This window comes from Hippocampus zosterae, chromosome 7 (genome assembly GCF_025434085.1).
Source record: "Hippocampus zosterae strain Florida chromosome 7, ASM2543408v3, whole genome shotgun sequence".
Lineage (NCBI taxonomy): Eukaryota > Metazoa > Chordata > Actinopteri > Syngnathiformes > Syngnathidae > Hippocampus > Hippocampus zosterae.
Window position 1 is genome coordinate 24,810,308 of NC_067457.1, and position 25,340 is coordinate 24,835,647.

The 25,340-nt window shown below is 47.7% G+C and overlaps 1 protein-coding gene across 3 annotated transcripts; it reads left to right on the top strand.

Moving 5' to 3' along the window:
* The first annotated feature begins 181 nt into the window (after positions 1-181).
* On the top strand, positions 182-24,792 carry adcy2b (adenylate cyclase 2b (brain)). 3 transcript variants are annotated; one of them, XR_007963100.1, is made up of 25 exons: positions 189-1,001; positions 5,166-5,363; positions 8,274-8,435; positions 9,103-9,252; positions 10,707-10,855; positions 11,380-11,491; positions 12,589-12,716; positions 13,157-13,315; positions 13,590-13,722; positions 14,700-14,876; positions 14,967-15,007; positions 15,086-15,166; positions 15,276-15,345; positions 16,035-16,132; positions 17,115-17,199; positions 18,577-18,717; positions 19,136-19,294; positions 19,749-19,933; positions 20,227-20,311; positions 22,564-22,722; positions 22,880-23,026; positions 23,215-23,312; positions 24,198-24,312; positions 24,392-24,516; positions 24,589-24,615. XR_007963100.1 is itself a non-coding variant. In XM_052069911.1 (25 exons), exons 1-25 carry the CDS (start codon positions 732-734, stop codon positions 24,739-24,741), a joined length of 3,390 nt encoding a protein of 1,129 aa, XP_051925871.1. In that variant the 5' UTR covers positions 209-731; the 3' UTR covers positions 24,742-24,792. The 3 variants fall into 3 exon arrangements, 2 of the variants coding, with proteins under 2 accessions (XP_051925870.1, XP_051925871.1); XM_052069911.1 differs by having other exon boundaries at positions 209-1,001; positions 23,215-23,322; positions 24,589-24,792; XM_052069910.1 differs by lacking the exons at positions 23,215-23,312; positions 24,198-24,312; positions 24,392-24,516; positions 24,589-24,615 and having other exon boundaries at positions 182-1,001; positions 22,581-22,722.
* Positions 24,793-25,340: the final 548 nt, after the last annotated feature.

Consider the following 25,340-nt stretch of genomic DNA (forward strand, 5'->3'; position numbering starts at 1 on the left):
GTGTTGATAACGCAAAAGCTTCAGCTAATCCGAACGGGCTCTCTTTTTTTTTTAAATGTTTTTTTTTAACTTGTTTTTTTTTAACTTGAGTCAAAATCAGTACTTCTTCTGTCACCAGTCTATTTTTAGTTCCTGTACTTAAATACGGACAGTGAGTCCTTTCCCCACCTTTGTGCTTGAACACAGCTGGTACAATCTGTCTCACCCACTCATTTTCAAAGGGCCTTTTCCACACACACACACACACACACACACACACACACACACACACACACACACTTGGGCAACCCACTGTTATCTTCGCCAGTTTCACACCGTCTTTCGTTCCCCCTCCCTTTTACGCGGCTGTTTCTGGACTACATGGCACATACACAAATCTTTCCCCCCCGCCACACACCCTCTCTCCCTTTCACACTCTTGATTTTTTTTTTCCCCCCTCCCTTCCAGCTCCACACAGTCGCTCCCTCCCAGTCCTCATCTGCGCCTCAGCCGAGTAGCACGCTGCAGCCAGAGAGGACGCCAAACGGAGAAGGGCCAGCGCCTCCAGAAAGGGAACCCGCGAGAGGCTCACTCATGCCGTCCTGAGAGGATGTGAGGGAAGCCCCGGGTGGGTGTGTGGGGGTGGGGAGGAAGCGCTGGCATCTCCATCCGTTCATCTGTGCATCAATCACACCCAAGCCGAACTTCTGCGGGGTGACCCCCCGCTTGCCGCCCCTGGGAGGCGCGCACCCATGTGGGAGGAGGCACTGTGGAGCCGCGGTCGCTACCTGCTGGAGAAGAGCGATGGGGCCGAGGGCGGCGAGGGGCCCGACGGCCCCGGCGCGGAGGGCTGCCCGGGCTTCCAGGGGGTCGAGGCGTGCGCGGAGGGCGAGAAGCGGCAGGACTGGCTGTACGATTCCTATTCCAGGATGAGCCAGCAGCATCCGCTCATCGTCTTCCTGCTGCTCATCGTCATGGGAACCTGCGTGGCACTGCTGGTGGTCTTCTTTGCCTCGGGGCTGGTGAGTGAGCGCCACGAGACGGGGGGGGTTCACGTGCTTTCAACTTAAAAAGTAATAACTTTGGGTGGTCGGCTCTCGCGCTCCGTATTTAATAGTCGCTTCGTTTAAAAGGAAACGACTTGGTTGACACCGTGTGCATTCCGAGAGGACGGCTTTGTGATTGCTTCATATCTGCAGCTTTGATGCCTTTTAAATCTGCCCTTAGTGTCATTAACCGTGACTACCGTCGTGCTTTTTCACTCAATTTTACCACTTTAGGAATTTGCACTATTCATTCTGTCAGGATTTAACCGCCCAATGAAACATTCGAAAGTAGTTTCCATATAAAGACATCCTCTTCATGTATAAAAATTCAAGGTGCACAAAAAATCAAATTAGAATTCAATACAACTTTGATCGCACTGTTATAAACACAAATTTGCAACGTGCTATGCCAGGCCAAGAAGCATACAGAAAATAAAAATGACTGTTGTCGGGCATGAATATCGTAGAAACTTAATGTGGGGCTACTGTGACATCGCTATGGGACAAAACAAAACAACAAAAAAAGAGTTGCTTGCTTGCGAGTAGACATATTTTCAGAGATAAGCAGCTCACAAAAGATTTTGACTGTACTTGGCTGTTTAATTTCACACTTGATGGGTGGCCAGGCACTCTCGAAACGCTGGTGTTTGTATGCAAGCCATTAAAAAGTCCATCCATTTTGTACACTGCTTATCCCCATTTGCTTTGAGGGGGAGTTGGAGCCAAGAGAAATTGTTTACTTCAGCAAAATGAACTTCCGATAGAAGCAGAAAGTTGGAGTGTTCAAGACATATTAAAACAAGCCAATTCTTATTTTCCTGGTGCCACAAGGGGGCAGTGTTACACAGATACACCTACATATAATTAGACGTAAAATGAGACTTTCTTCACAGAGGATAATGAATATACACGTGTGAGTCGTAGTTAGTTCCTGTCTAAATAGCTCGCTGCATCATCTGTGTTCACATAGCCAGTGCTTAAAAGCCGATGTTATTCGTTCGCCCGTCTGTGGCGTTTTTGCATGGTGCGGACTCTCCACCAAGAACTGTAAACTAGCCGCCAAACGGCCGCTTGGTGAATATTTTGCCTTGATTCGAGAGCAGCATTGTTAAAAAAAAAATTCTGTTTACATAAGCGACGAATGTGCTTCTATTTTGAATGATTTGTCAATTAAAAAAAAAACAGGCCAACGAGTACGCGATTCATTAATTGCGGCAAGCTGAGCGAGTGCGTAGCGCCACTTCAAAATGGCAACGCTGGGATTGCCAAGTGGCTCAAGAGGCGGCGTGAGCGCCATTCACAGCGACGCAGGCGTTAGTGCTTTTTGTCAAGAGAAAGCTTTTGTTCGAACAATAGACGCAAGCTATTGTTTATGAAGTGATGGTTTTTTTTTTCAATGGAATTCCATACAAAGGAAAGCACACTTTTTTTTTCTCTCTTTTGACACTTATCTCCTTTTGTGGTCTGTGCGTCATCCCTGAGGTTCTCTTGTATTCATGCCACCTCCATCGTAAACAATCAATCTTGTATTTGAATTTGAACCAGATCAATGGATGTCATCTCCTCTTGTCAGTCACTGTATTCCCACTGTGCGCACGAATCCCCCTCATTAGTTTTCTCATTTATCGCCGTCGGGCGGCTGCGTGTCGTATTGTTATTCGCGCTGAAATGAAGCCACGCCATGATCGGAGCCGCCAGTGATGGAATTTTGACCTGGTGGTGATGTGGAGTACTCCACCCATTCTGTAAAAAGTCGCCGTACGTGCTTGTTGTTTGGGTGTGTTTGTCCAAGGAAGTGTCTCATTTCCTTCTTTAGCTTATCTGCGCTTTTCAGGGCAAAAATAAGTCGCTTGAAATTGTTTGATTTGTTTACACGCATGCGTCTACACGGTGGCGTGTTCATAGAAGGGCTTTTGCGGCAGGGTTTGACAAATCAAGATAGATCGATGCGATAACTTAAAAAAAAAAAAAGCCTGATGAAATTTTTTTAATGTTCACCATTTTTTTTTCTCAATTGATCGCACCGTGATCATTGGAGCACTGGCGGGATTTTTAGCGCTTGTCCCGCTTCAAGATTCCATTTGCAACTTCATCATAAAATCATAATAAAAGCCACAGAGATGATGAAATGATCAATTAAGGAATAAATTTGCCGACATTTTTGAAACGTACACAAAGTGCCCGCATTGGCACGGAAAGCTAAGAGCTTAAAATGCATTGTTGGGATGTCTTGTGTAAGCGTGGCGCTTGGCTCCCATCCTCTCCAGGACTCTATTGTGCACTTGAGCTGAAAAGAGCGCGGTGGCGTCAGTAGTCGAATCCCGCGGGACCCCCTGTGCCAGACCGTGACTCATACTACCTTACAAAAGCGACATTACACTAATACACTTCACAAGGCTTCGTCTGTAGCACTCTTCGGCTGTGGGGGCCTCGACATTTCTCAACGAGTCGATTCCCTCTCAAATTAGTCACCAGAGGCACGGCTGATAACGTCTCCTTCACCGCAACTTTCCAATCGTGTTCATGCAGTGGTGGGAAGTAAGCCAGAAATTCACTTGTGCTTTGATGTACAAGTGACATGAGGACATAGGGGGGTTTTTTTCAAAATAAGAGCCACAAATTTGAGATCGCAACAAGCAGTAGTTTAGCAGATAGGCAACATTTTTTTTCCAAAAAGAGGCTTCAAGTTGTTTTATTGCCACTCCCATTTGAATTTTACAACCATTGCAAAAATGGACGCTAGCTTAATGCTCATGCTAACACATAAAGGAAATGCAAAGGCAATGCTTTTTTTTTTACCTTAAACTAAGTACAGTAGTTGAATTAGTAGTTCATTTCCAAGAGTACTTGTACACAGTACTGAGCGCGAGTACTTTCGCCACCTCTGCCGACATGTGATTGCTTATTTTATAGCACGAGTAAGTTAATGGGCGCTGAGAAAATTCTGCTTAGCTAAATGTTTCAAGTGCATTAATTGGATGGTGTGTGTGTACATGAGTGGGTGTTGACAGCGTCCAAAATGCTGACTTTGAGCGCGCGAGCGCAGAAGTGAAACTCAAGCACATTCTCCGGGCTCAGGCCCGTCTGTCCATCGCGCTTGCAGTCTGTTCATTTGTTTGTGTCATGTTGTGCCTCGGTCCCTGCGAGGACCGGCTGCACTCATTAGCATGCCAAAAGATAGCAAGCGCTTTGCTGCTGTTAGCTCGACACGAGTTGTCAGGTCGAAGGTGAAAAAGTAGCAACGGAGTGTTTTTAATGGCCTTCGATGAGAATAATGTCGACGTTTGTGTGTTTGCCGTCCTGATAGGTCATTTATGCACTTGCCCGACTTCAATTTTCTGTTGTTTTTTTTTTTGAAGGTGGAAAACGGATACAAAAAATAAATAGGCACGGTTATCTAAATGTTGCCAGCGTAAAAGCTTTTCATAACTCGGCATGCTCGGAAGCTCTTGACAAAGGGCAATCAATGGTCTTTTGTGCGTCTTCCACTTTGGAATAATGGTGCCAATTGTTGCCAAGCCTTTTGCTGATGCGATCCCAGCCTCGGCCAGGTCTATAATCATGTCAGTGACCTCTTTTGGCAGCTCTTCAGCTTTGCCCATGGTGATCTGGAGAGAGGAAGAAATTGTTTCCTCCAACAGGTGAACGTAGCTGAAGCCAATGGAACTGGGTTGTTTTATAATCATAGTCGACTATCTTTATAATGTGGAAAGCAAAGTGCGGAGAGTCTCTGTCGCTGAAATACGCATGATATTTGGAGATGCCAATCCACATGATAGCACTTTAGCCTCCTTGCCAGTTTCCGCGATTTTTGGCAATCCACTTCCTCCTTTGACAATCCCGCCATGTTTTTGTGGTTTACAAGAAAATAATACAGTACGGTATGTTGTATATGGTTAAAACCAGATACAGGGTCAGAGTTTTTCCATGTAAGTGTGAGTAAACCACGACGGTAATTTTTTTTTTTGCGAAGGTCAACTTCACTCATTTGGCCACGTTGTTTGCTGTGCGGCGGTTCTTAGTTCAGGTGCGTTTTAAAATGCAGGCTTTCTGATTTTTTTGGGGTGGGGGGTGGAGGGGGGGGGTTCTGTGCATTACCATAATCAGTAAACATCCTGTAAATGTGTTCTCTCTTCTCAGAATACCGAGGACCATCTGACCTTTCTAATCACGGTGCCCACGGCCCTTTTCCTCTTCTTGTCCATCTTCATTCTCGTCTGCATCGAGTCCATTTTCAAGCGTATGCTCCGCCTCTTCTCCCTCCTTATATGGGCATGTCTGGTCACCATGGGTTACCTGTTCATGTTTTCCGGAGGGATCCTCAGTCCCTGGGACCAGGTAAAAGCAATTTGTATATATTGCAATTTATAAACGCACAAGTCCGGAGACGGGTTCCGATAAAACTGTCGGCTTCACTCTCGTAAGCGTTTTATTCCGCCTCCATTCATACAAGTCCTGTTTTTACACATCAGACCGACGGTGCGTCTTTGTCCGCGCGTGGACATTATATGCGTGCGTGCCCGTGCGTCTAAATTAATTCCACGTGTGACAAGTCTTAATTACCGCTCGGTCTGATGCGAGCAAAGGAGCAGTCGGACACATTCGTCCTCCGAGCCAGAGCCCCCCCCCCCCCCCCCCCATCACTCGCTGTCTTGGGAATCCTATTTTCTCCATCTCACACCTTGTCTCCACATATTCATCAAATCCCATCCTCTCCCCACCTGCCGCCAACACTCCGACCCCCCCCCCCTGCCCTGGTTTTGTGCCAATTTCTCACACACGCTCAGGCCAAAATTTCCTGTCCCCCCCCCCCTCCCCCCTCCCCTTCGCCTCTTCCTCCATGACGGGAGATATTTTTATCATCAGCCACCTGTGGGAGCGCTATCAATCTGAATTATTAATCACTCTATAGCTCGTTCTCTCCATCCATCTTATCGCGCCGACAGACGCAAAAAATGTTGGGACACAATATAGAGTGGCGCACATCCCATGCGGCGAAATCAGCGCTGACTTTCTTCAAGAAATAAGGAAGGAAAGCGAGTGGGGGGGGGGGGGGGGGGGGGGGGGGGGGGGGGGAATGAAATTGCAGCTACCTCTCTGTGGGTTGCCTGGATGGTGATTACTTGAGCCCACAGAGCTAATAACACAAAAAGGTCTGAAGCAGAAGGAGACAAAAGGCAACATAGGCTTTTTTTTTTTTTTTTTTTTTGCTTGCTCACACGCAATCTGCGCACACAAACGGATAAACACGGCCGTCAAACAGACTGTGTCGGAGGAATGCCAGAGTCGGGCAGTCACGTCCGCGTACAGTACAAGCTCCCATCGAGCGCCGTTAACCTTTTGGTCCGGGGCTTGATTCAATTTCTGAGCAGGGGCCCCCGTCCGTCTCTCTGGCGAGAGGGGGGGCCGCTCGGACGCAGATGACTCAACGTGTCGTTACGCTTACTCGGAAATATTTACAACGCAGCCTGGTTTCCAACAAGCATTTTCGAATGTACCCCTTTTTTTTGGGGGGGGGGGGGGGTTGGGGATGTATTTTAAATTGCATCAAATGATGTTTTAAAGTTCAAAACGTAAACCAATACCATTCCACTTTTGGCTACCATCCTTCCTTTGACAAACGATAAACTTTTTTACAATATTTGTCAACAACAAGCCTGCATGATACTTTCCAGTGGCAAAATAGTGGCAAAACTTGGGGGGGAGGGGGGGGGGTTGTCTGCTGGACATACCCCAAAAGGTTCAAGTGTTTTTTAATTACCCTTAAAAAAAAGTAATCATAATAATTCATGCAGCAGATGTCACACACAATCTTTGGTGAAATTTGGTCAAAAATAACCTTTTTTTTTTTACAAAACAACAGTTTTTTCACCCTTTTTGTACCCCCCCCCCCCCACACAATTTTAGGGGTTGTTTTCCAAAGTATTCTTTTGATCGATTTTGGATCAAATGAATAATCCAGAAATTTGTCCCTATCGCCACTGCACTCTAAAACTGTTGAGTCAAAAATAACCCAATGTGGGTCAAAAAATTGAGCCATCTGCAAATATTTGGGGTTTGTCTTCAGAAAAATGACTCCGTTTTCCATGTTGCTTTGTGCAAAACAACCCACAACTTTGGCTTGATTCAAGTGATTGTCGTCATTTTTGAGCCAAGAGTTTTTAGAGCGCCGAGTGGACGTCTTACATCCTTGTACAATGGCCCCACCACCAGCTGGCCAACTGCGCAAGGGAAAGAGTGATGCCATTTGGAATGGCAGGAACACGAGAATCACTTTCCTTGCTAAACTGAATCAACGGCGAACGAAATGGAGTCTTTAGTGAAGGCGGCTGCTGTCAAGGTAAAGAGAGCGGGATATTCTGGGAGCTTCCCGCTGGTTTCTGCGATCAGAGGCGCTGACATCAGAGTGGGAGGTAATCAAGGTAGCCGACGCCTGCTGATGGCGGCCGCGGCTCCCCATCTGGAGGTGTTGGGAAAAAGGCCGTATTAACATTCAGGCGGGAGGACAGCCCAGATGAAATGCACCGAGAGCTGGCTTCGCAGGGCCCGCGGAGTGACGGGCCTGAAATTGGACTGCCAACGTCAATTCCACCTTAAAATTACTGGACGCCGCACTCTCCATCTACGGGAGGCTCGAGCGCTTTTCCCCCACGTCACCCTTCTTGGTTCCCATGGCAACGGGGAAGCCTATACCGAGCGGCTCTTTCCCTTCCGTCTTGCGCCGGGATCGAGGCTTCTGGACCTCAGCCCGCCTTACCGTCACTTATCTCACTACTGGAAGCTTGTTTGTGCTTGGTAAAAGGCTGTACCCCCCCCCCCCCAAAAAAAATCTATATCTGGCTTGCACACGTATGCGCAGATTCCTTGTGCCAAATAGCTGTCGCCCTCAGCGGACGCAGGAAGACAACAGACAGACAAGGCAGGAAGGTCAAAGGTCATCTGGTTGAAACGGTGACCTGTCTGCGATGGTCACCATCACAACAGGAAAGGGCGGGCTGACGGCAAAGGAAGCCCACAAGGACGGCGTCAGAAGTCGCACTTTGATGAGAGCCGATCACGGTCGTAAAATTGTGTGTGGGGGGGGGGGGGGGCCCAATGTAGTGAATTGCGCTCACATTTGTTTTGGTAGCGCGTGATTTGAATTATTCACATGATAAATAAAACTACCGGTACCTTAAAAGTTGGTTTTGTATTTTGACGTGTGAAGGTTGCGGCACCGATAGTTGTGTTTGTCTTTTGTGTTTTCAGGTCTCCTTCTTCCTGTTCATTGTGTTTGTCGTCTACACCATGCTGCCTTTCTCCATGCGAGGAGCCATCATGGCCAGCGCCGTCACTTGCTTGTCACACACCCTCACCCTTAGCGTCTGCTTGGCTTCCGTCGCCAAGGACTCGGAAGCTCTCGTCTGGCAGGTGAGACAGTAATTCAGTTTTTGGGGCCCTGGAGATCTGCGGGGTGATTGAAAAGTAACTAAAGGGGCGCGGGTGGGGTGGGGGCGTCGGGGGGGGGGGAGGTCGATGGCTTTTCAAAACAGTAAGTTGATTTGATCCGTGAGTAAAATGCTTACGCTTGGTCACGAAGTCAAAGTCAAGGTCTCACTCTACTTAACGAGTAAAGTCCCAAAATAGACGAGGCAGCGCGTCAGGAACGAAAACTAATTTGGGTGAATTATGTCCACTTACCTAAATCAAGCATTGTTTCACACATGATATATGCTCCGATTGTCTCCATAAATACACTAAGTGCCATCAAAAACCCAGAGTTGGGGGGGGAAATGTCAAGTCTTGGCCAGACTTCCACAGAGTGATGTCCAAAATGTACGCACACACACACACACACACACACACACACAGAAAATAAAAGGCATCTAAAGAAGGCCGTTGCCCTTGGCTAGCGGAGCAAAGGACAAGCTATTGCTATGCACGGCCACAGTTTTAAACAGCCTGCGGTGGAAAAGTGCGGTTGAAGTGTGCGCTCTTATCTGCTTTTCCAAGGTAATCATGTAGGCGGAGATGGCGGGGGGAACCGTGCGTCACCTCGGTGCGCTTTTTTTTTTTTGTTGTTCTTTTTGGTGTGCAGATCCTGGCCAACGTGATTATCTTCACCTGCGGTAACTTGGCGGGGGCGTACCACAAGCACCTGATGGACCTGGCGCTCAAGCAGACCTACCAGGACACCTGTAACTGCATCAAGTCCCCCATCAAGCTGGAGTTTGAGAAGCACCAGCAGGTAGAAACGGGACAACTGGTGCATTCGTGGGGTTGAGGATCAGGAGAAGAAGAAGAAATGATTTCTGGGCGTGGCTAAAAGCGCCTTCATATGATGCATTTTGGAGTGCGGCAAAAGTTGCCCCTCTGCCACTAAAAATCGACTTATCCGCCGCATTTCCAACGTTCAATTAGCCCCCCCCCCCCCAAAAAAAAGCTTCCTCCTTTCATATAGTCAGTCAGCTGCGTGGCCACTAGAGTGCCTCGTTGTCAGCTGTGAGCGTGCACGTCAACTGGACGGATGGGTAATTCGGAATTTTTCCAAAATATTTCTTGTGCAGATACAAGCGATTCTCCTGCACAATATTTTCCTAGCTCAGATGGCGAAACCTATCGATCCCAACAGGGCAATTAACTCTAGTTAAGGTTGATTCGGTTATTTCCCCAATACCATATGGAAGGAGGCATTTTTCTCTGACATTTGCTTGGCATTCAAATCTTGACATTCACCCTTTTGTTTGAGCCCGTGAAAGGCCACCGAGAGCCCAAATTAATAACTGAGAGTACACTCAGGTGGGACTGCCTATGATGAGCCATCCGTTCTCGGAAGGGTGAGCTGGAGCCCATCCCAGTTGATTTTGGGGAAAGAGACGGAACCTTGCTTGGCAGTCCATCATAGAAAGATTTCCATTTCGGCGTATAATTCTTCTCTCGCTCTCGAATGTCGATGGACGTGACACAGCGTGAACGTTATCAATGACGTCATATTTCAATGCATCCGATTCGCTCCGGAAATTAGGAGTGTAAAAGCAAAACGGCAAACCATCCCACTCGTTACCTTCCACCCGACTACTTTTAGTCCATTTATCCAACATCCTCGTAATAAGAGAGGCGTGCAGTGAAGTTGTCTATTTTTGGTGCAGCCCGGCACCCCGCAACCTCTCAATCTTGTTAATTTTCCGCTGTGTTTTAAGGAAATGAGCCGGAGCTGTGAGCGAACGGCGTAATGACCCTCTGTGCTCTTAGCTGCATTTGTGAGTCACACCTCCCCTAAGGCGGCTACTCGGTCTCGGTAGCATACACACGAAACGCACGTTTGAAACGTCAGCCTGGAACAGCGAAATGAAAAGCAGCCCGCAACAGCTACAGTCATGTCACGCCACAAAACCCAGCAAAGTGCCAGGGCAGCGTGCCACGCTTTTTTTTTTTTTTTTTTTTTTTTTGGGCAAAGGGTTCGTTCATCCGACCAATTTTTGATGTTCCCGATTCAAAATCTCGGAATCTTTTGTCTAAATCAGGAATGGCTGCCTTCAAAATCTACTTTAAGTGCAAAACCTCAGTTTGTCATTTTTTTTCCCCACGTGAATTAACATCAACATGATCTTTTATTGTGGAAAAAGGCACGTGACTTGTTTTTAATTCATCGGAGGCCACTCATTCATGATTTTTCAAGTCACACCCCCCCCCCCTCCTTAGGAACGTTTGCTCCTGTCCCTGTTGCCGTCTCACATCGCCAGAGTGATGAAAGCCGAGATCATCCAGCGGCTTCAGGGCCCAAAGTTCGGTCGCACCGAGAACACCAACAACTTCCACAATCTGTACGTGCAGCGGCACACCAACGTCAGGTGAATTGATTTTCTCTCTCTCTCTCTCTGCTCTTTTGTTGAAACTATGACACAATGTCATCCTCCCCCCCCCCCCCCAACCCCCCGTACTTGCTCGTCATCGTCTCGTCTTGGACTGCGAGCCACTCTGGCATCCTTTCATCTTCGATCACCTGCTTTTATTTCCTTACCGTCGTCGTCTGTCCTTCCCCCACCCCCCCTCCCCAATCGTTGTATTCGTATTGTTGCCATGGACAATATCAAATCAGCGTTAATCCGCCTTCATTGTATGCTGAGGTCACTTTATCTCTCCCCCATGCCCCTTTTTCGTGTACAAAAGCGAGGCGAGTACAATCATTTGGGCTTAACGTGAGAGCCTCTCCAAGGAATGTCCTCTGGAAAGCTGATTTCCGAAACAAGGAAAGAATATGACAATATCCTTAAGTGGCCTTCAAAATAAGATGTTTTTTTTTCTTGAAAGATACAAGAGCCTCCTTTAAAGGTGCAATGAGGGCAAATTGCTCTTTGTTTCCCAATTCCCGCAGTATTCTTTACGCTGACATCGTGGGCTTCACCAGGCTGGCCAGCGATTGCGCACCGGGGGAGCTCGTGCACATGCTCAACGAACTTTTTGGAAAGTTTGACCAGATTGCAAAGGTATGGTCACGAAAAATCTGTATTTTCATGTAAATCAGCCGTCCATTCCAACCGCTTTCTCTAGCGAGCTGAAGTCAATCACAACTTGTATGTCCACCACCGAGCTGCCTTTGAATTAATTTGGTTTTATTTTGCCGCACAATTATGGTATCTGAAAAGTTTTTGCCTTAAAAAAAGATTTGGCTCTTGATACTTGGTTTTGTTTTCCTCAAAATTAACTTAAAAAAAAATGCATTTCATTGAGCAGTTTCTGCTTGAAGCAGAGCTTTTTACTCCATCTTTCATGATGAGTGGGAAACACAAAAAAAATCCCATCTCTTTAACCTTCCATTTTGACCAAAATTAGCCGCGTGTATGCACGGTCGGAAGCCATTTAATTTTTAATGTGGCAAATCCTATTCACCGTTGCCGTATGTTCAAATCAGGCAAAGTTAATCTGAGGACGCAGTAAGATTTTCACAGGTGACAAATGCTTCAGCCCTGTTAAAAGTTTGACTTTCTCTCAGACTTTAATGATTCGAAATAAAGTAACGGGTAAAATAATTTGGTAGCGCCTGATCAATGTGCCCCATTAAAAATAATAATGAGAGAGTCTGTCTGGCGCCGTCGATCAAATGACGCTTAATCAACACATCTCTCCCTCTAACGGCCCTTCTCCACCACGCTTGTGCTTTTTCCGGGCCAGTGCCCAGGTTAGCACCAGTTCTTTCTTTTTTCCACCACCGAAATTGAACCCCGCTCCTCTTAAGCTGGCCCCAATTATTGTTCGGGCGAGCACCGCTTTTGATTTTCTACGGTGGAAAAGGGCTATATAAAAACACGTGGGCTGCAAACGCTTCTGAGAGCTTGAGTCAGGCTCTTGACGCTTCGTGCCCGCCGGTGGACGCAGCCGCTGTTATATAAGACCGGTCCAGCCACCATGCTGAAGCTCCGCATCCCACATGCAGAATGTAGACTCGTGTTATGCGAGTGGGTGCGTGATGTTGGCCTTGATGGATGTGTCGAAAGCCATGAAAATATGGCGTCACGGCAAAACAAAAAAAAATGCTCGTCGAGAAAACATTTCTTCCATATTTTCCTCTTTGTCCTCCCGTTAGGAAAACGAGTGCATGCGAATCAAGATCCTGGGGGATTGTTATTATTGCGTGTCTGGTCTGCCGGAATCTCTGCCTCACCACGCCAGGAATTGTGTGAAGATGGGCTTGGATATGTGTGAGGCCATCAAGTAAAATACCAAATCTCTCTCTCTCTCTCTCTCTCGCTCTCTGTCTCACTCTTTGGCTCGCTCCTCTTCACACGTACACACACACACACACACACACACACGTGGCCGTCAGAGCAGGAAGAAAGCCAGAGCTGGCTTTAGTTCTGTTTGAACTCGCCAGTAAACAAAATGTGAAGGCATTCTGATAAGCCTGGGCCAGGCAAATATTAATGACTCCAAACAAATGAAAAAAAAAACCAAAAAACCTCTGGCATGATAAATCTGATAAATGACAGCTTTTTTTTTTTTGGTCTCTGTTAGTCATTAGTTGCCGGGCAGAATTAGTCGGGTGCAATGATTTGTTTCCCAAACCCAACGGCCTTCACATACATGCCTGTTTTTTTTTTGCAGTGCGGGACATCTTCCCCCTTTCAAATGTGTACGTGGGTGTCGCTTTTCAGGAAAGTTCGAGATGCCACCAGGGTGGACATCAACATGCGTGTCGGCGTTCACTCCGGGAACGTCCTGTGCGGCGTGATCGGCCTCCGCAAGTGGCAATACGACGTGTGGTCGCATGACGTGACGCTCGCCAATCACATGGAGGCGGGAGGTGTGCCGGGGTATGACACACGCGCACCAGTCGCACCGTATTAGGCACTGTTGGCATACTGACATCATGGAATGCGACATTGCATTTGGACAATCCCAACTTTTGGAGTTAAGACTGACATGAGTCTGAAAAATAACACCGCCGCCGTCATCCATTTCTGTTTTAAGCAAAACAATATTGATTTTTTTTTTCTTTTTTCTTAGGAGAGTTACCAAAAGCTCGAAATGACACTAGAGGTCAGCCAAGCTGCAGTAGATACCCAAATGTGAGCTTGTCTTCTGCAGGAGGGTGCACATCTCGTCAGTGACTCTGGAGTACCTGAAGGGCTCCTACAAGGTGGAGCCAGGGGACGGACAGAGTCGAGACTCGTACCTGAAAGAACACGGCGTGGTCACCTTCCTGGTCATCAACCCCAAGGTGGGGAGAACGCATCAAAGTCAGGGACTCAAAGTCATTCAAAGATTTGGGGGACGTTTTTAGAAAGGTCTGCTTGTTGAAAGAAAAGCACGGGTTTTATTTGTTGACATCGTATTTCCGATTTCCACGTTTTAGAGGCCCATCCTATCGCGGGTAGCCCCAGAGCAACATTGAGTAAGTCCTCCCTGACACTAGTTGGCGCTATACTACGGCACGTTAGCGCGGCATGTGGGCAAATCATCATCTGTGCCAGAACGAAAGGACTTTTTTTTTTGTTTTTTTGGGCAAATGAAATTCCATATATCAAAAGTATTGGTACAATGGTATCGGTGAGCACTCGCTGAGAGTCAATACTTAAACTGGGTTCCGTTAGAAAAAAAATAATGAACAGCCCTAAACTACAGAACAGTATATAAAGTAGAAAGGACTATTCATGGACTGGATGCACATAGAAGTAGGGCAGAGCAGGCAAAATGATTGTTTCAAAGTACAGCTGGACTTCCGCCTCGCACTCCCCATTCGCATTTATGAGCTTTTTAATATCCTGTCAGATATTCGAAAAAGGCGGCGGGACTTTGATGACATTTTCAAGAAGCTTTGAATGGAGAAGGCCACGCAGGGGCCGCTGGCTGACGGCGTGCGGCGTCTTTGCGGTCATTGTTATTGAATGTCACTGTCAGTGCACCCGCGGTGGCATTAGCGCAACCATTAAGGGCCCGCGTCGCTTTCTATTCCTGCGGGGATCGCTTTTCGGCGGCCGGTTACACCCTCCATTTAACTTCGGTCAATGTAAATCGCTGGGGAACATCCAGCGAGTTCTCGCATGAGAGAAGAAATGGACTCTGGACTAGCATGATGAGCCCTATTTGTTTTTTTCATGCTTACATACCAATAGATAGCATGAAAATTTGTTTTCTACATTAACAAAATGTGATTTTGAAATATGTGGGGGTGTTTTTTTTGGGGTGGGGCGGCAGACCGCCAAGCACAGCCCTCTGCTGGGCTTGCGCTCTCGCCCGTCTCTGGATGGCGGCAAGATGAGGGCGTCCGTCCGCATGACCCGCTACCTGGAGTCGTGGGGCGCCGCCAAGCCCTTCGCCAACCTCCACCACCGCGACAGCATGAGCACGGACAACGGCAAGATCAACACCACGGTCAGGACGCTTCTACGATGACTACCCGTGATCGTACGACTCTTAAAAATATCATTGCTGACCTGTCAAAACGGGATTCTTGTTTGCTAGGACGTTCCGATGGGGCAGTACCACTTCCAGCGACGGGAAAGGTCAGCCGCAATTGTGCGTTTTTGATTTTTTTTTTTTTGATGTGTCATTTCAACCCGCTCTTGCTCCGCTCAATAAAGATCCAAGTCGCAGAGGAGGAGGTTTGAGGAAGAACTCAACGAGCGGATGATTCGCACCATCGACGGCATCAACTCGCAGAAGTAAGCGGAAACCGACGCCCAATACGCCTTTTTTACAAGCCCAACATGACTTGCATGCGGGTTGTGCGGCTTAACTGCCTAATAAATACCGCGTTCCTCCGCTCTCCAGACAGTGGCTGAAGTCAGAGGACATCCAGAGGATCTCGTTGTTCTTTCACAACAAAGCCCTGGAGGCAGAGGTAAAGCCAATGCATATAAAACGCCCGCGCTCGCCATTGTTCTCGGACTCAGTCAATCGCTATGAACTCGTGCGACCGAGGTCATGAAACAATTTGCCGTGTATGTACCGCGTCGCCTCTTCTACGCTCTTGAACGCTTAACCAAAGCAATTTCTCGTTTTGCACTTGGCTAACCGTCGAGTGTGCGTTGAGTTCCCTCCAAATAGACCAAGAGTTGATTTGGCTTCACAAACAAATGCAACAGCTGTGCGAGCCAATTAAAAATAAAACAACAAATTGCTGCTGAATCTGTTTGAGAATAACGTGGCAGATGTGCCCAGATGTAATTAAATATCTGCTTTTGTGGGTTTTGGGGGCCTCAAGTGATGTGATGCGCGGCACCGCAAAACTAGCCAGTCTCTTATATGAAAAAAAAAAAAATTGCTAAATTCAATTTTTCTTTTTTGTGTTGTGTGTGTTTTGGTGTCCTTCCCATAATTGATCTGGTTATGTGATGACCCAATTACCAAATCCAATGCATTTCTTTTTGTAAAATCAAAAAGGACCAGATGATTCATATTTCATTTCAATGGAGGAAATGCAAACAAATGTGTGACACCCCTGCGAAATATACACAGCGTATATACACAATTTCTCTCGTGTACAAGTTACCCGAGCAGCTGTCCAATCATCCTCTCCTCTGTCAACAGTACAGATCCACAACCTTACCTGCGTTCAAGTACTACATCACGTGCGCCTGCCTCATTTTCTCCTGCATCTTCATCGTGCAAGTCCTCGTCTTGCCCAAGTAAGTTCGCTCCTCCGGTCGCCGCCGGGCCGGAGACGTCGACGCACTGTGTCGCCTGAGCTCCGGCCGCGCCGGCAGATTGATGTTGGAAAAGCTATTTGATGGCCGTGGACTCATAAAAGAGGTCTGGGGGTGGGGGGGCAGAGGGGGGGGGGGCAGGCAGGATGTTAAAATACAGATGGGGGGGGGGGGGTGGAATGACGCTGCGCTGTCGGCGATTATAGATCAGGTAAATCAAAGTGCGGCGGCCACGAGAGCGAGTCGTGCTAATTTACTGCCTGGGCGGGCCAAAAGGGTGATTCAGCATCTGAACGGTTATTGATTTTCTAATTTGGCCCTCTTTGGCTGTCTCTTACCCTTTTGGTCTATTTGCGGCAGGGCCCCGCGCCGTGACATCATCCACTTTATGACGCTCGTCCTTAAATTGGACTCGCCGATGCGTTCAAGTCACGCCATGACCAAAAAAACCAACCCACATAGGTCCTCACTACACTCTGATAAATGCTGACTTCTGATCAATGGATTGCTGGGCAGGATACATTAGAAATCTTCATTACGTTCCTTGGTTGCCGTGTGTGCGCACGGAAAACCGAAAATGTCACTAGTACTAGTCACAACCGGTTGTCAACTAGTGCGTGTCCTTGGCCTCATGCCCGTTGTCCTCCGAGTATGCCAAAGCTTGTCTTACATTTTGGGGCTACTCGTCAGATCCCAGGAGGCTGTTCACGTCTCACAAATGTCAACCCGATGAGCCAAGTAGTGTTCCAAGTGCAGCGCAATAAGTTTGAATCGCAAAGCAGCAAGCAAGAAGTGGGCAATATAAGTCAGACCATGGTCCCAAGTCACGGGAGTGTGACTTGTGTTCTGATTTATCTTACAAGTGAGGACCGAGGGGGGGCGTTCGAGGACATTGACCTGAAGTTGGATATCAGGGATATTAAACGCTCCCGCGGCTTTTTCTTCGGTGTGTGTGTGTCCTTAGAACTGCTGTGCTGGGGATATCCTTCGGCCTGGCCTTCCTGCTTTTGGCACTGATCCTGGTTCTTTGCTTTGCTGGTCACGTTCTGGTGGGTATGAACGTATTTCTCAGTTTTGCTGATTTTGTTTTTTGTTTGTTTGTAACAGCCTTATTCCAAAAGACTCATTTTTGGGGTGGGGGGGTTTAAAATCTACTCACAGCACCCCAGTAATGACAATGAGAAAATCTTCTAAGTTCACACCAGGGTGTAAATTGAATTTCCTCTTGAGGGCTTCTAATGAGTGCATTGTAACATTGAGCTGGTTTTTAATTTGCAAGCTACAAAGTGTCCCGGGTGTTTTGGGATTCATCTTCACACAACATCCCGCCACCTTAAGACCTCATCGGTCTCCGAGTTCCTTTCTCCGGAGAGTGCATTAGTCCAGCAGCAAATGGGTCGCCTCGACTGCACTGAGGCTTATCGATAACCTTGACGTCCGACCCGCTTGTCACTTAGAAAGGGATTGTTTTTTTTTTTTTTTTTTGCAACGGTCATTAATTCAGCGCGCGTTTCTCAGTAAAAGCAAAAAAAGGGTGGCCGGGAATACTCAATGAGGTTGTCATAGAAATTGAAAATCTCTTGTCTATTGTTCAAGAGGGACTTGATAAAAGGTCCTCACGGCAGACACGCAAATGGAGGGGAGAAAAAGTGGGTGAGAAAGGACAAGGTATTTGCTTTCTTGTTTTGTTTTTTTTTCTTCTTGGTTGACAGTGAGAACAGAAAACCGTTTTTAAAAGCGCTTTCTTTCAATCTGGAGAAATGTCAGCCGTGTTAAATAATGAGGTGTTGCGCACCCAGATTACTTCCGGGAGTGCCTGCTCACCCGCGTGTGAAATTACACAACCAACTAAAGATTTTCTAGACCTCAACATTGCCTGTGACCGAATTACAATTATGATTCTAAATGATTTGGAATTTCACCAGATCCTGACATAGCGGGGGGGGGGGGGGGGGGAGCACAGCTGAGGTTCGGGGTTTTGAAAGCTCCGGCGTTCCTGTGTGGACGCTGCATGTTCCTCCGATAAGTCCCGGGTGTACAGCTCGTATGGCTAACTTACATAAAACACTTGCGCCGACGCTGCGATTCTCCTCCCCTGACTTCCTGTCCGCTGCATGCGCCACATACACAGATCGGCGCGGCTATTGGCGCATATAAAAAAAGTGGCGCGGTGATCAAGTGCAGATTCCATGAGGGGAAAAAATTGTCTTGCATGGATTTTTTTTTTTTTTTGTACACAGTGCCCCTTTGTCATCATGGTCACTAAATCTGCCCTCAGCGTTTACCTGGCAGTGAAAGGGGCGGGGCATCAAAGCCTCATTTGCATGAGACAAGACAAATAAAAGTATGCAGTTCTTTCATCTTTTTATACCTTGATATCATTTGCCGTTTTTTTTTTTTTTTTTTTTTTTTTTTGCATGTCCAAGCAAGGACGGAAGGGGCCGGTGTGCTCTTTCCCCTGGTGGAAGGCTTCCTCCCGCATCATCGTCACCAACAATCCTTGGCTGCGACTGGTCCTCACCATGACGACCACCGCCCTGATCCTCGTGATGGCCGTCTTCAACATGGTGAGAACGTCGCACGCGCGGCAACGAGAGGAGCCCGATGTTCATTGTCACGTTTTGCGCTTAATTAGCGGTACGAATCCGCGCGCGCTTTGATAATGTGTGAATGTGTGACGGCCGCGACGAGCACTCGGTGCGTCAAAGCGCACGTCGCCACCAACGGTTGTAGATTTACATGAGGCCTGACATGTGTGCTTGACTTTGTCTCAGTCCCGTGACGCGCTTGATCATCACTTCCATTCAATCAAATGAGGTGATGCGGCTTTTGTTATTTAAACAGAAATGACGATAAACTTTTGTAATTGGGGCTTCAAAATGTGCCTTACTAAAATTCTTATTCTTATTTTGTGAATACCGTTTTTAGCGTATACATTCAGTCATAATTTGAGCCCGAATTCACGACTTCTGCAATTGCTTGCAGTTCTTTGTGGAGGATCCTGGGAAATCCATGCAGGAAGTCTCCGCAGTGGGTTCCCCTGAAGCGATGGCAAGTGCCCCCCCTGCCAATCTAACAAATGGCACCGCGCCCATGCCGGACGACCAGGCTCAATCAGCGGGCGAAAGCCGTTTTTATCTCCCGGTAAGTATTCCAAGAAAGACAAAGCCAGAGCTCCAGGCGTGGTCGTTTTGACATGGTGGGATTCTCACCAAGCAAGAAAAAAAAAAATCCAAATAAAAAAAAAAAAACTCAGTCAGCGCGGAGAAGTTGAAGTGAATCACTCGAGAAGCCGACATGTCTGACACGCGAGGGGGATTTCTTGTGAGATCAAAAGCTTCCCCTCTCTGTGACTGATTAATTCTGAACGTGCACACGAGAGGCCCATCCCGGCCAGCACGTCACGATTATTTACCGCGTTCTTGAACGTTACGTGAAGTAGCCTTCCCGCAACGGGAATTCTGCGCAAGAAAAAGGGCCTCTTGTGAGTACCGCCGAGGATTGAGCTAATAATGGCCGATTGCGAGAGTTTCTGTTTGGACTTGTCAATCGAGATGAAAGCAGGAAGTGAACGCGCGTATCCCCCCCCCCCCCACAGTACTTCATCTACTGCTGCATTCTGGGCTTGGTGTCGTGCTCGGTTTTCCTGAGGATCAACTACGAGCTGAAGATGGTGGTGATGCTGGTGGCCTTGGTGATCTACAACATCATCATCCTGCAGACGCACGCCTCGCTGCTCGACGGCTTCAGCAAAGCTCTGTACAGCACTCAGGCGCTGGACCGGTACCTGAGCGGACTCTCCGCGGGCGCTTTTGATTGGCAGCTGGAATCTCATGCCGCTTTGGCGTGTACAATTCCCCCCCCCCCCCCCCCCCCCCGTCGCATTTGCGCGTTTCGCGGGAACCTTGCTTACTCCTCAAAAATATTTTTATCCAGTTGTACACGTCTCTTCTTTTGAATAGATGACAACAAATCTGGCATTTTTAGGATCGCTGTCGCTAATTTTCTATTGCGCTCCAAGATCGCTTTGGACTTGATATGGATACTTTGCTTTGACTGCGCTTCTTCCCGACTAGACCGGGAATTCTGAAGGACCTCAAGACGATGGGCTCTGTGTCGCTCTTCATCTTCTTCATCACTCTGCTGGTCTTGGCTCGCCAGGTCAGTGGCTGTTCTTAAAAGGTCGCGTTTAGGGTCCCGCCTCTCATATTTGACTTACTCCAACGCAAGCCATCTGGGGGGAAGTCAACATGATTTGATAGGATGCAGATTCGGCGCAGTGGAGCCACCCCGTCTTGAGTCAAGGCTTACGTCCCCCCCCCCCCTTCCCCTAAGAAACACCAACTGCAATATTTACTTCCCTTGAACTCCAATTTCATTCATTCATTCATTCATTCATTCATTCATTCATCTTCCGAGCCGCTTGATCCTCACTAGGGTCGCCTATCCCAGCTGTCTTCGGGCAGTAGGCGGGGGACACCCTGAATCGGTTGCCAGCCAATCGCAGGGCACACAGAAACGAACAACCATTCACACTCACACCTAGGGACAATTTAGAGTGTTCAATCAGCCTGCCACGCATGTTTTTGGAATGTGAGAGGAAACCGGAGCACCCGGAGAAAACCCACGCAGGCTCGGGGAGAACATGCAAACTCCACACAGGGAGGCCGCAGCTGGAATCGAACCCGGTACCTCTGCACTGTGAAGCCGACATGCTAACCACTGGACTACCGGGCCGCCCAACTCCAATTTCAAGCAATTCTATAAAACGCCGGTGCAGCTTCGAAGCTGCCTGCGTTGACCCGCTTTCTTCCATCTCCCTCCACGTCACCTAAAAGTGAGTGAGACATAAAAAAAGCTCAGCTGACACACTTTTCTTTGGCCCGACATCTTTCTTTTGGCAATGCCATCCGTCAGCGTTGACCCCAGAGCAGATGTTCTCGATGGGAGGGCACCCTCCAGAGTATCAACGGTACCAAGAAGGCACACGCTCTCCCCAGCGAGCCGCCGTTGACAGCCCCAGCGTGTCCTCATTCTGTGTGTCAACAGATGGGAGGGGAGGACATTCTGTCTCGGAAACAAAATGCGTCGCGTGACGGTCCTATTATTAGGTTTGTCCTACCTGCATGCAGTTTGAGGTTCAACCATCGCCCCCGTCCTCCAAACCATTCTACATTGTGGAAGTGGAAGAGTATTTGAGGGGTGTGGGTGGGGGGGGTGTTGGAGTCATAAAAATTGGTTTTATTGGATGAGCGCACTTTTTGTTCAAGATATAACTTTTGTAATTTTTCTACATGTATACTTTGTGTCAGTCCACATGCGTGTGTGCTATTTTTCAAATGATTTGAAGACATCTCAAGGGGTTGAAAATGGCTCGCTGCAACGAACAAGGATTCCGCCCGATGCCAGCAATGTACTCTCCATTTTGTATGCTTCCTTTTCCTTTGGCTTACTCAGCATTAAGCAGATGAGCACAAACCTGAATAACAAATAAACTCTTGTCTGGTGTCTGGCACTTGAACATCGCCCACGTAATTGTCAATGTTGTGCAAAAAAAAAAAATCAATATGGCAACGCCGAGTCGTGCGTAAACGAATCCTGCATATTGTGGCCGCGGCGCATCCATTTTAATTGCCAACTTGAGATCATTTGCATTGCAAAATTCCACCGTCAGCCTTTTTCAATCCATTTAGAGTGAAGCTTGTTTACAATCACGTTAGCTGCTTTGCAAACTGCATCGAAAATGAGAAAAAAAGCTGCACTGCTCACATATATCACGTGGGCCCGCTAATAACTCACACACTCTGCGGGGGGGGGCCGGTCCACAGGTAGCCCGGAGCTCCCGGATATGTGAGCACAATGGCGGTGGGAACCGGAGAACTGTGTCTCCAACACAAACACGCACTCCAGGGAGCTTTTTCACCTGCATAGGTCACGCCTGCTGTTGACAACAAAAGTCCCTCAAGCGTGGAGGATGAGGAAATATTGGCTACTAAGCGACTAGCAAGCACATTATCTTGGTGTTTTGTTCCCCCCCCCCCCCTTTATTGAAATTATCGTACAGTATTTTTTTTTTTCAATGAGTTATACAGCTTACAGTACACATCAATAGCGGCGTCCTTTTCTGGATCACAAAAGCTTGGCATTCGAACAGGGGTGTGTAGACTTTTTATATATATTGGAGACGAGCAGAATGCAAACGGATGTTTTTCAAAAGTGAGAAGAAGTCGGAGTACCTGTGTAAGAAAAAAAAAAAAAGAGCCAAGAACCTCAAGAAATTAAGCATATAAGATCGAATACGCGGATCTTCTGATGTGGGAGGGCCCTACATTGTGCGGTACGGTGATCCATGACCCAAAGTGCTGTCTGGGAATGACGGCCGTGTCTCTTTACTCTGTGTCCTCCTGTAACAGAATGAATATTACTGTAGGTTGGACTTCCTGTGGAGGGACAAGTTCAAGCGGGAGTGCGAGGAAATCGAAACGATGGAGAATCTCAACCGAGTCCTGTTGGAGAACGTCCTGCCCGCCCACGTGGCCGAACACTTCCTGGGACGCAACTGGAAGAATGAGGTCAGCTCGCGGCTCGGTTGTCTTGACGACGAGAATACTGCAACCCCTTCGCCTTGCAAAATACTTTGCTTTTTTTTTTTTTTTTTTTTTGGTCTGTTCAAGTAAGTCTGCAATGTGTTCCAAAGGTGTGTTCAAGGTTCATGTATGTTTTCTTCAGGACCTTTATCATCAGTCGTACGACTCCGTGTGCGTGATGTTCGCCTCCATCCCGGACTTCAAGGAGTTTTACACCGAGTCGGATGTCAACAAGGAAGGACTCGAATGCCTCCGTCTCCTCAATGAGATCATCGCCGATTTTGATGAGGTACGGCGGACCCGATTTTCCCGCTCGTCAGAGCACACAACGGCTTGTCCGAGTGCGAGTGTAAAACACGGAGGGTGGTGCGAGTGCCAAGCGAAACACGGCGGTGGTGTCATGTGACTTCCTGTTTGTGTTCTCATTATGCGACACGCTTTAACCCCACTCTCGCCCCCCCCCCACCGTGTCCTCAGCTGCTTTCAAAGCCAAAGTTCAGCGGCGTGGAGAAGATCAAGACCATCGGGAGTACCTACATGGCGGCCACCGGACTCAACTTGACGCCAGGACCGGAGTGCGCGCAGGCACGCTTTTTGACACTCCATTTTGCACTCACACACACACACAAAAAAAAAAAAGATATAAATTTTTAATCAGCACAGAAATAGTGGGCCATTATTTTCCGTTGTAGAGCAATTTAATGCGCTAATTATTTTGGACCTTTTTCACTGCCAAATAGATAAAGGTAAGATGTCATAAGTTAATAGAACTTTCCAGCATAGTGGCAAGCTTTTATAACTCACATTAAAAAAAAAACCAATATATATATATATATATATATATATATATATATATATATATATAATATAGGGCAGCCCGGTAGTCCAGTGGTTAGCATGTCGGCTTCACAGTGCAGAGGTACCGGGTTCGATTCCAGCTCCGGCCTCCCTGTGTGGAGTTTGCATGTTCTCCTGCGTGGGTTTTCTCCGGGTGCTCCGGTTTCCTCCCACATTCCAAAAATATGCATGGCAGGCTGATTGAACACTCTAAATTGTCCCTAGGTGTGAGTGCGAGTGCGAATGGTTGTTCGTTTGTGTGTGCCCTGCGATTGGCTGGCAACCGATTCAGGGTGTCCCCCGCCTACTGCCCGAAGACGGCTGGGATAGGCTCCAGCACCCCCCCGCGACCCTAGTGAGGATCAAGCGGCTCGGAAGATGAATGAATGAATGAATGAATGAATATATATATATATATATATTTTTTTTAATTAAACTGATGTGCTAGACAAAAAGTAAAAACATCAACATGACCGGGGACACATTAAGCCATCTCTGATTAAATTGTTTGTCCTCCATAACTGAAAATTTCCACAGGAAACAGAAACACATTTTGTCATGCGATGCATTTATGTTCACGATTGCAGTTTCAATTGTTTGAAGGCTCTGCTTCGTTCCGACAGGAACATGACAGACAGTACACGCACGTCGGCACCATGGTGGAGTTTGCCTTCGCTCTGGTCGGGAAACTCGACGTCATCAACAAACATTCTTTCAATGACTTCCGGCTGCGAATAGGTAAGAGCAGACCATGTGAGCGTCATTAACTTTCCCCGAGTATAACTTGTTGATTTGTGTGTTTTGCGTGTGTGCCAAGGGATAAATCATGGACCGGTCATTGCGGGGGTCATCGGGGCACAGAAGCCTCAGTATGACATCTGGGGAAACAGTGTGAATGTGGCAAGTAGGATGGAGACCACGGGTGTTCTGGGCAAAATCCAGGTGTGGAATTTGAAAGAAAAAAAAGTGTCGCATGTTGTTGTTTTAAAGATGTCTTCTTGGCTGTTCCTGCAGGTGACGGAGGAGACGAGCGAAATCTTATCCACGCTGGGCTACATGTGCTCATGTCGAGGCATCATCAACGTGAAGGGCAAAGGGGAATTGAAGACCTACTTTGTCCACACCGAGATGACCCGATCCCTGTCACAAAGCACCATCATGCCTTGAGTGCTCAGTTGGAGGGACAGAGGGGGGGGGGGTGGAAAAATACATCAAAAATCTAAAGTTACTCGGGGAGGCCCCGGCGTCACAACGGACAAACAACAAAGACGGCGGCGCCGTCGGAAGTCTCTGGGCGCCGCTTCATGTCGAGCGTCGAAGGCGGCTCTCCGAAGGCTGCGGCGGGCCTGAGAGATTTTTTTTTTCCTGTATTGCTGCAGCCTCTCAAGGAGCGCAGTCAACCATTTATCTACAAGTAGCGTGGAGGTAATTAGCCACGCCAGTGTGGCGAGCAGTGTGCTTCAGAGCCGCCTTACGCTTGAGCAAAGGCGGCTCTATAAATAGTATACACTCTATGGACAAAAGAAGACGCACCAATTAATTCTCGACAAGTTCTGAATGGACCTAGCCTCGAGTCGGACTTGTTGTAAATTTGCCCCTGTTAGGATTTGCCACTTGCTCTGCAAACAAGTGTGAGACGCTTGAATTAACTTTGACTTGGTACAGTGAAGCCGTTCACATTTTGAATCGCAGCAGACATTTTATCCGCTTCATCTTTTATTTCTGTTGTTTTCCCCCGCCTTCCCCTGACCCCCAAGCCTCTGAAC

Coding starts and splice junctions, on each gene's coding strand:
- adcy2b (XM_052069911.1), top strand. CDS start 732: ATGTGGGAGGAGGCACTGTGGAGCCGCGGTCGCTACCTGCTGGAGAAG. Junction 1,002..5,165: donor TCTTCTTTGCCTCGGGGCTG/GTGAGTGAGCGC, acceptor CTCTCTTCTCAG/AATACCGAGGACCATCTGAC. Junction 10,856..11,379: donor CAGCGGCACACCAACGTCAG/GTGAATTGATTT, acceptor CAATTCCCGCAG/TATTCTTTACGCTGACATCG.